This window comes from Idiotropiscis lumnitzeri, chromosome 15, assembly GCF_059441095.1.
Source record: "Idiotropiscis lumnitzeri isolate Australia: NSW breed Sydney's pygmy pipehorse chromosome 15, RoL_Ilum_1.0, whole genome shotgun sequence".
Lineage (NCBI taxonomy): Eukaryota > Metazoa > Chordata > Actinopteri > Syngnathiformes > Syngnathidae > Idiotropiscis > Idiotropiscis lumnitzeri.
In genome coordinates, this window is record NC_142405.1 from 6,325,251 (window position 1) to 6,340,902 (window position 15,652).

The 15,652-nt window shown below is 40.8% G+C and overlaps 1 protein-coding gene and 1 long non-coding RNA gene across 2 annotated transcripts; one reads left to right on the top strand and one right to left on the bottom strand.

Annotated features, from left to right (window-relative positions):
• Positions 1-1,556: 1,556 nt before the first annotated feature.
• On the bottom strand, positions 1,557-12,388 carry pdgfbb (platelet derived growth factor subunit Bb). Its single transcript, XM_088316003.1, has 8 exons — positions 11,739-12,388; positions 6,459-6,555; positions 6,217-6,273; positions 4,880-5,073; positions 4,620-4,808; positions 3,831-4,551; positions 2,466-2,618; positions 1,557-2,409 (listed from the first exon to the last, which is right to left on the bottom strand). Exons 1-7 carry the CDS (start codon positions 11,802-11,804, stop codon positions 2,485-2,487), a joined length of 1,458 nt encoding a protein of 485 aa, XP_088172129.1. The 5' UTR covers positions 11,805-12,388; the 3' UTR covers positions 1,557-2,409; positions 2,466-2,484.
• On the top strand, positions 4,282-9,452 carry LOC148322517 (uncharacterized). The gene is made up of 4 exons (XR_015846576.1): positions 4,282-4,769; positions 4,886-5,098; positions 7,598-7,719; positions 8,365-9,452. It is a non-coding gene; the product is annotated as an uncharacterized LOC148322517 (long non-coding RNA).
• Positions 12,389-15,652: the final 3,264 nt, after the last annotated feature.

Genomic DNA, 15,652 nt, shown 5'->3' on the forward strand with positions numbered 1-15,652 from the left:
CATCATGAAAAAAAAAATCTTTTCACGAAAACAACCCTTTTAACTTTGTGATGATTTCCCAAAACTTGGTTAGCATGTCTCACCTGCGTGTTGGGTGCCATCGGTTCTTTGCAGCAGGCGGCCCTGAACGGCCAGACGGCAACATTGTAAGCCAAGCACAAGCTACGCTGCCTTCAAAGTGCCGTGTGGAAATCGGACATATCACCTCTTCAAATGTGGCTGTTTAACTGCAAATTCTTATTCCACAATTGGTGCTCAACAATGATTAAAACAGATTTTCAAACGGAATTTTGCTCAACTCTGACGTTGTCAATCACATGACTATGGGGTATGGTAAGTGTTGTGATGATTTTGTTTTAGTTCCTTCGTTCCCTGAAGGCACTCTCACTTGGGGAGATTCCACGCTATTTTATTCAGCTGTCAGTCATGATTCCAAGCCCCGCCCAGTTGACACCACGCCCCCAAAATTTGGAAACCGAGAAAAAAAAAAGATATTAAATTAAAAAATAAAATTAAACAAATAAATAAATAAAAGGATTTGAACGTGAAAACGTCTGTTTTTTTTTTTTATTCTGAATCACTTAATATGCCATTGGTGGATCTGACAGAGAGGAAAAGAGATCGGTCCTGTGCAAACCAGTAAACCGGTGCCATCAAATATGGTTCATTATATTTTTCCATTCAGTGTCTATTTTCTATTCAGGTAATAGTGTTGTTGAAACCCAACTAAGCATATCATCCTTTGAGGTCAGTTAGGCCGCTTTGAACCATCCCTTGTCCCTAGGGACACGCCCACATTGTCACAGTGCTTGAGCCCTGTGTGAACACGCTCCTCACAGTCAGCCAGGCTCCTCGCCTTCCTCCCTCTCCATCCTCCTCCTCCTCCTGTTTGAAGTTTGTGGGGGGTGCCGAGCCAGCGGACCAGCGGAGTACTGGCTTCCCACCTCCATGTTGAATTTGGAGACGGTCTGCTGTTTACAAGTGTTACGTGTGTGTGTGAGATTGACAGTCGAGCCACACAACGCAAACGCACATTGAGGTTAAAGAGTCGCATGTGTATAGCAGGTCAACAATTCAGGAAATGTGTCAACTAAAACATCATTTTGGCCAATTTGTTCTGGACAAAATAAGCGCAGATGGCCATTTAACGACATGATCGTGCTCGTGGCGACTCGGCGGGTGAAATGCAAACCGCACGGAGAGAGTCAAGAGTTCACCCACTCATCGACTTCCCGTTTCTAAATTCATTTTGCCATCCCCATTTATTTGACTCAGGTTTAAGCCTAATTTGCGTGTAAACGCTGAGTTTCATTTTAATTTGAACTTGTCATTTTTTGGAACGTAATAGAAAGACCAAAAGCATTTTTCAGCACAGGCTTTTTACCTTAAGAGAATCATCATTAGTTTTGCTCAAAACTCAATAAAAGAGACAAAATCAGTTAACAATTGTAAGTCGACAAGTAGAACATACACGCTTTTCAATAACTTAAATTTCTGATTTTGGAGAGAGAGAGAGAGAGAGAGACCTCGGGAATGTAATAGATTCAACCAAAAAGTCATCAGTGGAGGAGGTTTGTTTCTTTGGAAAAGATAAAAGCGTGCTGACATAATAGAACACACACTGGGCAAACATACAAAGCAAACACACACTTGACGTACAAACTCAACACGACAATACACTGAAGGTTTGACCTTTGATTAAAAAAAAAAAAAATTTAAAATCATAAAAATGATAATAATTATACAAATAAAAAAAAAAAACACACTCACACTGTTCCATTAGAACCCTGACTTGCATGACGCTGTTATATATTGTATTGTTTTCAATACTGATGGTTAAGGTTAACCCTTAGTAGTAGTTGTGATAAATAAATAAAAAATGTAGGAAAACAGAAAGGGCCGCAGATGTCAACGATCACCTGCGCACCTTTGTTTTGAGTTGTCATGCTCGTCAGTCCAATAATTCCAGTGTTTGCAATGCGTTAGATGGAATTAAATATGATCGAGAAGTCTTCGCCACTTTTCATTGGTAATTAAACTTGATCTAAGACAACTTTTCTTTGCTCGACAATCTCACCCGTATGGAAAGACCGCACCGTTGCTTTTGGAAGTCTGCCCTTTGTACGACAGTCTCTCGGGAACAGACTCTTTCAATAAAACGAGCATCCGTGTCGAGACGTCGCACCCATTTCCACCGTTCTGTTCAAATGAAATTTGGCGCACATTTTTGGGCAAGTCTTTGGACGCCACTTCTGCTAAGAAGTCTCCTTTTCCGTTTCCTTCTTCCATTTCACTCCATCCAGGTGCAATTATGGCTTCTTCAAACCGTAGACTCACGGAGGAGTAAGTTGAATACTTTTATTAAGACCTGGATTATCCGTACTCCAAATTCACCTCGTGATCCTGGAACTGTCAGAATAGAAGATTAGAAATGTTCTCGTGAGCGAAAGATGTTGTCAACTCACCTGCGATTGTTTTAAAGCTTTACATTAGCATGGCTCTCATAGCTGCCTTGCTTATCCGTTTTCGATTCTTCCTCATCCGTCGCCTCGGATGCGCTGGAGGTCGAGGCCCCGCTGGAGCTGACAGTTGCTGTTTGCTGGTCATGGTTGTTGTCTCTGTGGGACATGAAATTATTCACTATTTACTAGCAACTTTGAAGGGACCCGTGGCATTATTTATATGGTCAAACCGCTCTCCATTGCAGGTTCCAAGTTTGCGGTCTCGCTATTTGGCAGATTTTTTTTTGGTCTAATTCTCATTTGTGTTGGATGTCATTTCCACCACGAGATGACGGTGTACATTTGAAATTAGAAGACAGAAATAGGAAGTACAGTATTTCAGCACAGGATTTTTGGTTGAAAATTATTGAATGCCGTCTATTGTAATCCCGCTTTTTATGCCTACAAAAAAGTTACAGTTATACGCTAATTTTATGACATAATTAAGTACACGTTTGGGTATGATTACACTGGTCAGAAATGGCTTTCTTTGTCCCTAAAAGTATTTTTTACATTGATTGCAAAAAACATCTTTACTTTTTTCGATTAGATACATTTTTGGACATATTTGCATTATTATTTATTATTTATTATTTATTATTTATTATTTATTATTTATTATTTATTATTTATTATTTATTATTTATTATTTATTATTTATTATTTATTATTTATTATTTATTATTTATTATTTATTATTTATTATTTATTTAAATTTTTTTTACAGATCTTACCATTTGTTGCAATTTATAGCCATGCTGTTTCAGAAAAAAAATCACGCCTGTTGCTGAACCTAACCTTTAATCAAATTACATATCATCATCATATTTATTATAATTATTATTATTGTTACAATTATGAAAACTTGATATGCTAGAGAAAAAAACGAGAACAGAATCAGAATTGGCGCAAAAAAAAATCTAAAAAAAATGGACTTGCATTTTTGATGAAAAAAGTGTGTATATTGCGAGATGATGAGATTTGTTTGTGAGTTTAAAGGGGAAAAAAACATATGTTTTCTGGAAACACATTGAGGGATCAGTCGACTGTTACACTGGACAATATTTTTGAGTTATCGAATGCTGTCGTTTCTTTCTCAATATATCACTGGTGTCAGGCCAAATCCTCTTACCTCCAAAATAATTATTTTTCAGGAGACCACCAAAACAGGATTGTTCAACCATCAATATTGCGTCATCAAAGCGAGCAAGCTATTTTCAACGCTTCACATTTGTCAATAATTTGTAAAAGCAGGGTGCATGAAAATTAATAACAAAAACATTTTAGAGGGCTCTGGAAATATCCAAAATAAATGAACTTTGTTGTTACCTGTCCTGGGTGTCGTCGCCGTCGTCTGCAGATAACGATGACGACTGCGCAGGTGGTGTTGCTCTTCCTCTCGTTTCTTTTGCTGATATTTTAATATCTCCTTCTCTTGGTCCAACCTCTTGTGCAGCAGGAGCAGCTCTTTCCTCTCCTCCTCTAACCTTTTCTCCGCAATCTGCAGAATTTTCACCTCCTCTGGAGTCTTGTTGCCTCTCCGCCTGCTCTGTTCCCAAGGGTCCGGGTTGGGTTCTTTGGTGGGTCGGAACCGGTTATCAAACCTGCCAACCGTTTCCTCAATTGGATTCCACTTGGCTTGAGGCGTTTGAGTGACAGGCTTTGGAAATGTGGATTTTTCTTGCGTACCCTCATCCTTTGGTCCCTCAATAACGATGAGCCCTTTAGCATCTTGTAATGTTTTATTCACGCCGACATGATCCACTAAAGTTTTGTTTCCTTCTGACATCCTTTCTTTGGTCTCCTTATTCTCCTTTTGGGTTTTAATCTCCAGGAAAGCGGTGGCGTTATGTGTCCAGTGCGAGCCAATGAGAACATCCTCTTCAGTTGGAGATGTTTCCGCTCCAACCAGACTGTAGCCTTCAGCGGGCTGATTGAACGTGTCTCCTCTGTGGCTCCAGTGTTGCTCCAGGAGGTCCACCAGGAGGGGGCGCTGATTCTGTTTCAGCTCATCCCACTGATGGAGCTCATCCTTGGTATGCATCTTCACCTTGGAGGTCAAATTGAACAATTATGTACTCATCAGGGCAGGTGGGGTCCAATCGATTTTTAACGTACCTGTCCACGTCGGTGGCTGAGCGTCTGGTTGCGATGCTGGTCCTTGTGGCCGTGATGCCGGCGAGAGGATTTTCTCCTCAGCACCGGCTGTCGTGGAGCAGGCTGACATCGGCATTCCACGTGGTCCATCACAGACACCTCGGCTTTTGCGTAAGTGGGTCTTTTATTGATGTATTCGATCTTCATGACCTACACAAGTCGAGACGATTTAGCTTGAAACGTTTTTGTGATCCGAATATGTCGCTGTGTGGTTGTCTTGCCTGCAGGTATCTGGTGTGCGTGACAACAGGGACGCACTGCAGGCTTTTGGTGTTACAACAACCGGAGCAGCGTTGCACCTCGACACATGGCGGCCACAGCAGGAAGTTGGCATTGCTTCGGTCTAACATTGCCCTGGTGACCTCCACCACCTCTGTGCGAACTTTACACACAGCCTGCTGGGCTGGCTGAGCAACTGAGGAAGGAGATAAAGACAAAATGTGAGTCTGACTGTTGGCATTCGAAAATGACATGAAGGTAACTTATAGCTCATTTTGCTAGCTTGCGGGTTTAATATGAGCATAATGCTTCCAAGAAAATTAGCATCATGACGTGTGTAGAGAGTTCGATGAAACGGAGAGAAGCTGGTCACTTTTGAAAATAAAATATTGTAACGGATTGGGTTGTATGTTGTTGGGTTGCTGAGTTTTGTAATTTCCGAGTTTTCTGAATGCATCACGCAACTCGCGAGATGGGAGCGGACAGAGAGGAAATTTTGTGTTGCTCTTTTGTTGGCGTCAGCTATGCCCCACGGTAGCTGTGTGGTCATATTAGAACCGAGAAAAATAAAACAAAAACTAAAGAATGTCAGAGATTTTGTTTAAATATTTTCATGACGTCATCCACATTTTATATCGACGGGAAATTGCACACGGAAACAAACCCATAACAATGAAAACAACCGAGCAACAAAGAACACGCGATAATCATCTCACGTTCTACTTTCCATTTAACTTTTTTTTTTTTTGCTGAATCAAACAATAGCTATTGCTCTATTTTAAATGAATGAATAAAGCTTAAAATAAAACGAGAAAATTCCTGCCTTTGGTTTGCCGTAACCTTGTTTTTTTGTTTTTTTTGTTTTTTTTATAATAGGTTGTAGGAAAAATAAAACATTAATTCCTAAACATTAACATAAACTTTCATGGTGCACCAACTGTTGTAAATTGATGCTGACCACTTGGGACATCTGCTTTATCATTGATTGCCCAAAAAAAAAAAAAAAAAAAAAAAAAAGGATAATGGGGAATGATTTTAGCATGTCACAAAGACCGCACTTGTCACATAAATCAAGGCCCGGAGAGGCAACCTAATGAAGATGGAGTACGTTTTCATTCACGAGGAAAATCAGGAATCCTCCGTGCCAACACTCCGAGTTTTTTTTTATCATGACATGCACATGCATTACTGGACTGACCTTTTCTTGCTTTCTTTTTTGACAGATTAGGATGTGAGAAAAGTCATGCTATGTGATATATTCATTTAGTAGCGGTAATAGCAAGCCAATCTTTCACAAGTGACACATGTTTAAAAAAAAAAAAAGAAGGGGGGTGCTTACCCAGACTCCTTGGTAGTCTGTGACCTCCATTTGCTGCCGAGTTTTGCTCTTCCTCATCTGAGACAAAGCAGTAAACACATACAGCCTGTGATTAATGCAAACATCGGAAATCATTGCCAGCAGGCTCTTCTTAAGCGCTTCCGAAAAATACGAGCTAGTCTGCGTAATTGTCGCACTAATGGAATAATCACTTTGTGTATGAGGTTAGTATTCGAGTTTAATTGAAATGAGCAGTTCTTTACCTACGGAATCAGTGAGCAGAAGCAGCTGAAGGTCCTCGATGGAGGAGATGGGACTGTTCCTAACCAGCTCCACCAGGGCTGCAGGAAGTGGATCGCCCTGAACGACGCACAAAAGCAGATATAGTAGGAATAGACAGACAGAGATTTTTCATCTCGGTTTCATTTTAGGCGCTTCCCATCATTTATTTATGAAGTATCCCCTTTCCAGGGAAATAAATCATGTTAAACAACTCAAAACGATAGTAAGTCCAAATCACACTCATATATAAATGTATACATAAAGGTATTGCTTTGTACGTCGGAAAAAAATCAAATCGGCCTTGGAAAGTATCACACCTAGTGGCTCGAGATGCGCATTGAATTGTCTTTTATTGGAGTTGTACACCCTTAATGTCTCTCTCTCTCTCCCTCTCTCTCTCCTTCTGTCTCTCTCTCTCTCTCTCTCTCTCCCCTTCTCTCTCTCTCCCTCTCTCTCTCTCTCTCTTTCTTTCTCTTTCTCTCTCTCTCCTTCTCTGTCTCTCTCTCTCTCTCTCTCTTTCTTTCTCTTTCTCTCTCTCTCCCTCTCTCTCTCTCCTTCTCTGTCTCTCTCTCTCCCTCTCTCACTCTCTCCCTCTCTCTCCCCTTCTCTCTCTCTCTCTCTCTCCAATTTGATTCGGCTTGATTGGGTGCACTCGCATTTTAATTGTTTAAATCGTTTTTTGTTCACACCCCTAATCTGTATAAATGTGCACCTAATTTTTAAATCATTTGAATCACTGGAATAGTTGGAAAAGTAACTAAATTACTTAAGAGTCAGTGAATGAATTTTCCAGCAAGTGATATCAAAGGGGATTCATCCAGATTTTTAAAAAAATATATTTTCACAAGTTAAGCATAAAATAACACTTGATTAACCCTTGTATAATCAGTATTTAAGTAAATGTGAGCAACACGCCACATTGTAATCAGGATCTGAGTGTGGGTTTAACCCCCCAAGTCATTATCGGGCGAGGGGGTGGCGGTTGCAATGGTGGAGATGGGCGGTGGGGGGGCATGGGGGGGCGGGGGGGGTCAGCATTAACCAAAGCAGACACACAATGGTCACTAAGAGCAGGGTGAATGACTATTGGCGTTGTGTCTTGTCATCTGCTAACATTTAGGGGTCAAAGGAGCCAGGAAGGAGCCAGGAAGTGGGGGAAGGAGTGATACAGAGAAGAGAAGAGAAGAGAAGGGAGGCAGGCGCATGTCAAAAAAGGAGGGATAATAGATGAAGAAAAGACGGGTGAGCATGGACAAGGATCAGACATGGGGTCGGGACACTTGCTCGCATCGGTTCAAATGCGAGGATGCGCTTCAGTCGCTTTGTCATCACACACACACACACACACACCCACACACACGCGGACAATGAAAATGGCCTGCGGGAGGAATCGTGTCGGAGAAAAACATCCAAAGAGAACAGAATGTAAATGTTTTATAAGGCCGATACTTTTAAAAAAAAATTTTTTATCAAAGATTTGAAAAGTGAAATTTCATTGGCAGATTACAGCTGGGTCTTTCTTGAAAGTATATTTGCAGTCATCAATGATTCGAAATAAAGCCTAAAAAATATTTATAAAATAAAATTTGCTGTTTTAGCACAGCATCGCTTTAATTTAATTTTTTTTTAGTCCTCCTGCAATTATTTATAGAAAATAGTCAAACAGCACAAATGTAAAATAATGCTTATGATTGTACATTTTTTGTTTTCGAACACTTCCCACACAATTATTCTATTTATCAGCAAGTGCGAAATCTGAAGAATTTAATGAAGCCCTTTCTGAAGCGACTTTTAGCCAAAGGAAGCAGCCATCCATGCATGAGCAGGTATTTCGAGCGGAGCCGTACTTCTTCTCGACGCCATTTCCTGCATTGTTGCCTTTTTCAGAGTCTCAAACAGTCCAGCCGGGAAATGCCTGCTGTAATTCCGCTCTCATCTCTGTTGTGGAGCTGCAGATGCCCCAGAGGAGTCATCATTATTTCCTTTCCTCGCCAACCTGCTTGCTTGGATAATTGTGTCCGATGTTAATTATAGGACAGGGGGCTTTTTCGCGGCCCTGCCTTCTGTCATGAAATGTATTTCTAAGCAATTGGTTTGTTGAAGAAACCGGATGGGATTTTTTTTCTTTTAAATGTTCAGTATATTACTTTTAAATCACAGTATACAGGAATTAACAACGTCTAGTTGTGAGATTTGACATTTATTTCTTAAAATTTTAATTAAAAAAAAAGAAGTGCCATTAAGTTGTCACGCATCTAAAATTCGTCACGCCGCATTTGACTTTTTGTGTGGTGATGACATCACACGATACTGCACTGGTGTCAAAGTCAAGGCCTCCGTGGCCATGCAAGCTTGCCGCAAATATTTCTCGAGTTCAAAACTTGTTTGCATTTGAAAAATGTGAACTAATCAGCTGCAGGCGCAACTATATCAAATGCTGCGTGATTATCACGTAACATATTCGGTGAGGGAGAAAAAAAAATTCTTGAGTTGTAGTAAACAAACACAGTGCAGCTCAGCTTCTGGAGGACAAACTTGATTTAGTTGAAACGGCATCACTTGAATGGGAATATTAGTGCGGTACCACAAAAAAAATATATATATATATTGAGGGCTCCTTCAGTGGAGCCAGTACAATAATTTTTGCTGAGTTTTCAGCATTTTACACAATAGTGGTTATTTGCAAAAGCTTTTAACTTGAGACACGTTTTAAAATGTGTGCATTTTTAGACCATTCAATTGAGAGCCCTAATCTGGCTCGCTTCTCGAAGTGTCTTCTGGATGTTTTGAGGAATGCCAGGTACGTCTGCAGGGGAGGAGCCGGAACATCTAATCGTATATAATTATGAAGGGGGACGCTTGGCAATCTGCGTAAGTAAACGTGAGGCGCAAGCACGCGTGTGATTTTTTTTTCACAATTGGTCACCGGAATTAGAACTGAATTTATGCAATGAATGTATGCGACATGGATTTTTTTTTTTTTTGGGTGAAAGGAACAAAAATCGATTTCTTATTTTGTTTGACATTGTTTATGATGCAGCGCTGCAACCACAATTCGAGTTTAAGAACAAATTGTAAAATGAAGGCCTTTGTCAATAAATATTTTGGTTGTAAACGTGGAAGGTTTTTTTTTTTTGTTTTAATTAGATCGTGTTTTGAACATTGCGTGAATAAATTTGTGTTTTCCCCTTAGTGGTCGTTTGTTGAGGTAAATGGAATTTTCGGGATTACAAATAAATTCCCCATTCAAAGACTGCACGGTGTGTTGCTCGAAGACATTCGTATCATAATGGGAATGTTTGAAGTTTGCATATATATGCCAAACGCCAACTTTCGACTCCGGGAATTCCCGTTTGGATGCATCAAAGCTCCTTTAACTTTCATCCACGAGCCTGCCTGTCAAAATTGACATTTCCTTTAAATGTGCTGCCTGCAGAAATCCTAAAATGGAGCGATTGATGTCAGCCATCATCTATTGTACGAGGCGTTTCCCCAACGTCAGGCACTCTTGATTATAATTGAGCTATTTGTTCTCACGCTCTATCATTCGGATTTCCTTTTTTTTTTTTTGTTTTTAATCCCAGAAGGCTTTTCTAATGCTCTCCTGATCAGGTGAGGCAAACAGTCATTCATTTTCAGCACTGGTACTGCAAAGGTATTTTTGTGAAGACGCTGCCAGGTCAATTCTCAGCCATTAACCATCGACCATCAGTCACAAGCCCCCCCCCCCAAAAAAAAAAGAGAGTGTGTGGGTGGGCTTTGTCAGCAATGACACCCAGCATAAAAAACGATGCCAACCCAATCAAGCGAGTGACTCACTGTAGTGACTCCTGATTGGACAAGCCGAAACGGTCACTATTCCGTCCGATTCAACTCAAACATTTCTTGCCTTCCTGTGCGTGTGAGACGAAAGCATCCTGTCTAATTTTTACCGGTCCTATCGTGATTCAACATCCTCGGCGTGTTATGCGTTTTGTAGCATCACATGTCACGAAACATGAGAGGCAATTTGTATACCAAATGCAATGAACTTGTCTGGTATTGTTAAACGAAGCATATTTCAATCCTCTTGGACTCATTTCCCGGCTGCAATCCAAACATGCGTTCGCTTTATAATGAAGATACAATGTGTGTGACGCAGCTTCCTGATGTATGGCAGTTTCACATCTGGAACAGGAGCGTCTCAATTCACCATGTGGTGCGTTCAAGAAGCCAAAACAGGCATCTTGCTTATGACTCCTCGCCCACAGGGGATGAAGTTGGTGCACGTGCCTGGCCCTGGGCAATCTTTCTTATGACGTCTAATGGCAGGAATAACAGTTCACCTCAGCAGCACCATTTTTCAAGGCAGTCTTATTATCAAGCAGGTGCTTTTGGGTTAGTCACAAGAAAAAAAATCTCCTGCATCTAAAGAGCGTATACTGTTGAAGGAATCGCTTCACAATGTGGTCTCCATTATAGCACTAAAAAATAGTTTATATGGCGTCAATGTGGTAATAATGTTTAGTGAGCTCGCTGCAGTCATTTCAGTATACCGCATTTGACAGCGACACGAAATGTAGACTTACTCGCAGCTTTGCTACATAAGAATCTAATGTTTTACATTTATATGCAGCTAAAAAAATAAATAAATGGACCTACATATAAGAACCAACTCTTTATGTTGCAATAATAATGCAAATATGTTACACCGAAAAACTGCACTGTGTATTTGGTCATATCTGTTTTTCTTAACTTGTATTTTGCTGGCATTGGGCCAAAACACTATAAGTCCCATTTTGTTAAAAAAATAAAAATAAATAAATAAATATATATATATATACTGGTCAGTCCACGCATGTGGGTGTTATTTCTACACACTATTGACCATTCTAAAGAAGTGTTGAAAATGGCTTGCTCTCTCTCGTGACGCAATGCTAATGGTTGAACTAACTTGCCATTTGGTGGGGGGGGTCTCCTGAAAAGTGTCTATTATGGAGGTACAAGGTTTTGGCCCGACGCCAGTAATATTCTATTTATGGCTATATGTCTGCTCTGGTTTTGTAATAAAAGAGAAAGAAGTGACGTTTCAATTCTTCTTTATATGTCCTGTTGACGATATACAGAACCTTGAATCGGATTCTATGCAGATTCAACTCACAATAACACCAAATGTTCAGAGAACATCTCTCAATCGGAGTTAAGCCACAGCTTCTCACGACGCAAGTGTACCTAATGAAACGTCCAGCGTCAAAGTTGATCCAACAGCGATGCGCACTCACCTCGGCCGCGCCAAGTCGCACGCACGTCGCCAGTAACGCGAGCAGCAGCTGCACGGTGGAGCTCATCTTGCTGGCCAGCCTGGAGCCTCTGCGACGGGTCGAGCATTTATGGAGGCTCCGGAGGCCCGCAGTCCTCGGCCGGCAGGGTGCGCGCGGCGGGTGCACTGCTCTCCCTACAGGGATAGTGGCTCTCTCTCTTTGCGGTGTCCTGAGCGCGCACGGAGCTGTCTTCGCGCGGTGATGTCAGCTATCCAAAGGCTGAAGATGAAGCGCTGGAACGCCGTCAGCACTCCCTTTTTTTTTTTTTTTTTGTCCAAATTTCTTTTATTCAATCCGCATGGATGATTATCTTTCGTGCGTTGTGTGCGCCAGATTGATGCGCGTCAGCGCTAGTCCAAAAATGTTCCAAACGCCGCAACAATCCAACTTGATTAAAGCATTGAAAAGTAGCTACTCATTCTATTAGACATTAAAAGTAGTCTAATTGTTATCCCTCCCGGAAAAAAAACAATATTGTTTTCTTGAACTGTGATCAAGAAAGAGGTCCGGTGTTGGCAGGTTGCGTCCTTTGGGTGCTGGTTCTGCTTCCCAGGTGGTTTCGAAATCAGCACGGAGCGCGAAGAGGTCTGAGGCAGCAGCAAAGGTGGCAGTGTGACGGGTACAGCACACTTCCAAGACTCTGCTGTTGGTCCGCTCAACACGATCCCGCCCCCTGCCTCAAGAATGGCTCATCATCTGCATAATAGCATCAAGAAACACACCAAGCACCCAAATCACACTTTTCCTGCCAAGTCGTTAACTTTGAACTTTGATTCTCTTCCTGCAGTATGAAATAAAATAAAAAATAAATCGACCACAATTATTAGTCACATTAGAGTTCTTGTCTCCCTGAGGGGAAAATTTGTGGTTGCGTTTGAATACCATATATATGAATATGAATCTGAACTTTAAATTAAGGATGACTTTTTTTTTTTTTTTACTTTTACTCCCTACATATGAAGACAGAATCTGTACTTTTTACGCCAAACGGGCTCGTGACTTTTTAACATCAGTAGATGACGACACAATGTTAAAAAAAGGACTCACACTTATTCATATTTGATGTGACTGACTTCAACACGGGGCAAACGAGAACTTAAATTCATTTGAAATTGACTAAAGGTACAGCTCATGTGAAAGTGCAATTACGGTCCGATGTTAAATTATTTCCTGAAAAGGCAATGTCATAAATAGTTTAAATGACGCATTATACATGCGTAATTACAAAAAGTCAGAAGTGTAATTGTAATTACGTTGAGTCGGTTGACTCCCCTCACTCTCCTCCATATTTAATATAAAATAGAAAGCACCTGCTGTGCACATACCAAGGAAAGAAATATCCTACAAGTTTATTTATGCATATTAGCTCTGAAAATAGATCACTGTTCTTTATTTAATGTGAAATGCATATCGGAGGGAAAGACCAAGCATGTACGTTGCCACCAAGTAAGAGGAAATACGAGCTTGGAAACTAAAATGAGACTTCCTATTTAAATGTCATTCGGAGGCTCAGTCATGTTCAACTATAGCCAGAGGTGGAGGAAAGTGATTGAACTTGCCTATAAAAATCCTGTTTCAGAGTTTAAAATTGGAGTTGGGGAATTCCTGGTTGTGTGCCTCAAGAGGGTGCTTAACTTTCTACCCCCAGAGACACTTGGACTGTCAAATTGGAGAATAACTTCAAATGCATTGAAAATGGGACTTTTGACGGATGACAGGACTTCTTAAGTCATAATTCATTGAAAGGCATCATCCAAAATTCATGAATATAATGTTTGACTTTCCGCATACAGTACTCACACCTTCGTCAGATCTATGAAAATCCAACACAAAATATATATAAAAAAAAAAAAAAACGGCCCAGTTGTAACATGTGGCTAAGGACAACGTGGCTTTTTCATTGCTGGATACCGTTTCCTCTTATTACCTCAGAACAAGCAGGCAAGCTATCAGGAACATAAGGGTGTCTGTAAATATCACACGAGTTATTCTAAGAGTCACGACCTTTCGATGGTCACTGGTGTTTAGGGAACATTTTTCGAACAATGATGGGGGACTCAAAATCAGCCAGCCAGGCTACAAAATAGAATGTCAGTCAGTTAGTCTCATGTTGGTAAAGTACAAAATAAAAGCTTCATTCGCCTTTTTAAGAAAGTGAGTACAAACAGCACACTGATTTGTCCTCCAGTTAAATCGCGCTCAGCCGAATAATAGGACGCCATTGTTTAGCCAACGAGGGTCAATGGAGGAAATGGTATGAGCTATAGAGCTAAATTTACACTGAGCCATATTGTACCTCTATAAGCTTGGGCCAAGGTCACTCGCAAAGTCATATCAACAACACGCAACCAAAAGCATGCATGCATGAATTGTAAAAAATTAATAATATTAATAATAATTAAAAACATTTTTTTGAAAAAAGACTAAAATTGGCATGCATGAATGTAATTGTAAATTGTAAAAAAATTAAAATAAAAAATAAAAAAAGAAATTTAAAAAATGAAAAAAAGACAGAAATTTACAGTTAAACCACGATTTTAATTCTACATTTTTATGGACTGCAGGAGTAACTATAATGTAATCCTAGAACCTTCTTGCTGTGAGGCAACCATACAAAATACCATACGTGGGAGTAAGGCACATGTGTGCGAGTCATAAGGAAGTCTCAAGTTTTGACCTTCGAGGTTCTAGAAAGTCCAAAGTTACTTTGAGAACAAATAAATCAAGCCGAGTCCCCGGTAAATTTCAAGCAAGGCGACTCGTTTTGGTTAATCAAGTCTTTTTGTCATCTCAGTTAAACCTGCTCCCAGGCCGCTAAATTGCGGCGGAAGAAATCTGATCTGGTCGTCGTCATGTCTCTTATCTTTTCCATGTTGCTATTTTCCTTTGATTGATTTGACTCAATCGTGATTTTATCAATCACAGCCTCAGGGTTGACTTCTTTGTGGGCGCGTTCCAAAAAACATGCTTGTTCGCTTCATTTAAGACTCTAAATTGTCTACAGGTGTGAGTGTGAAAGCTTGTTTGTATGTGATTGGCTGGCAACCACTAAAGGGTGTACCCACCCCAAGCCCAGAAGGAATTTGAGTTCCATCGTATTTGTATTTGAAACAATGTGCTTGTTCACGCACAATTCCATACACACCATGAACTGTACATGCGTGCGTTCAGACAAAGAATGAATGGAAGTGCACACGAAGATCACTTGCCCCCACCGACCCCCTTCGCATATTGGCTCACACACACACTGTCCCGAGCTGACAATCATTTTGGCCATGGGTGTAGGACAGAGGACCCTCTGTGCTTAGCCAGGGAGTGAGAAATGACAGCATTCGCCCAAATATTTAAGAGCTTTTCAGAAGATCCGGCGAAGGTCACAGCACCGTGAACCAATCTTCAATTGCACAATGATGGCATTTGATTTCATGCGTTTTTTCCGTTGAAGGCAGAGAGACTTCAGTGGTTGATTTGACATCGTGGAGTAGTAACCCCGCGGTCAGAAGTTAGCGCTGACAAACAGGAATCTACTGTATTTGCAGAGTACAAAGGGTTGTGAGTCGCCAGAATGGGTGTGTATGTGTGCGTGTGCGCTAATAGGTGCGCATGCATGTGGCAGCGGTTTTAGACTCACATCTGGGGGTGTCTTGGAGATAAGAGAGGATCGTGTAGACCAAGTGGACAAATGGCAAGTTGTCAGATCGGGTTTCTTAAGTCCAAGGGCAGGAATGTGGCTGCTTCAGCTGAAAAGATTAAACAGTGGTGGAGACAAGTGCACACACTTGCATCCGATGTGCTTTTAAAATTTTCTGACTCCATAGCTACATACGCCTCATATATAGCTGGCTAGGAAAACAGAAATTCAAGAGAGATTTATT

Bases quoted from the DNA above. Each gene is read 5' to 3' on its own strand.
- pdgfbb (XM_088316003.1), bottom strand. From the start codon at position 11,804: ATGAGCTCCACCGTGCAGCTGCTGCTCGCGTTACTGGCGACGTGCGTG. The intron at 6,556-11,738 runs GTGAGTGCGCAT...TGCGTCGTTCAG, and splicing joins TGCGACTTGGCGCGGCCGAG to GGCGATCCACTTCCTGCAGC. The intron at 6,274-6,458 runs GTAAAGAACTGC...GCTTTGTCTCAG, and splicing joins TCTGCTCACTGATTCCGTAG to ATGAGGAAGAGCAAAACTCG.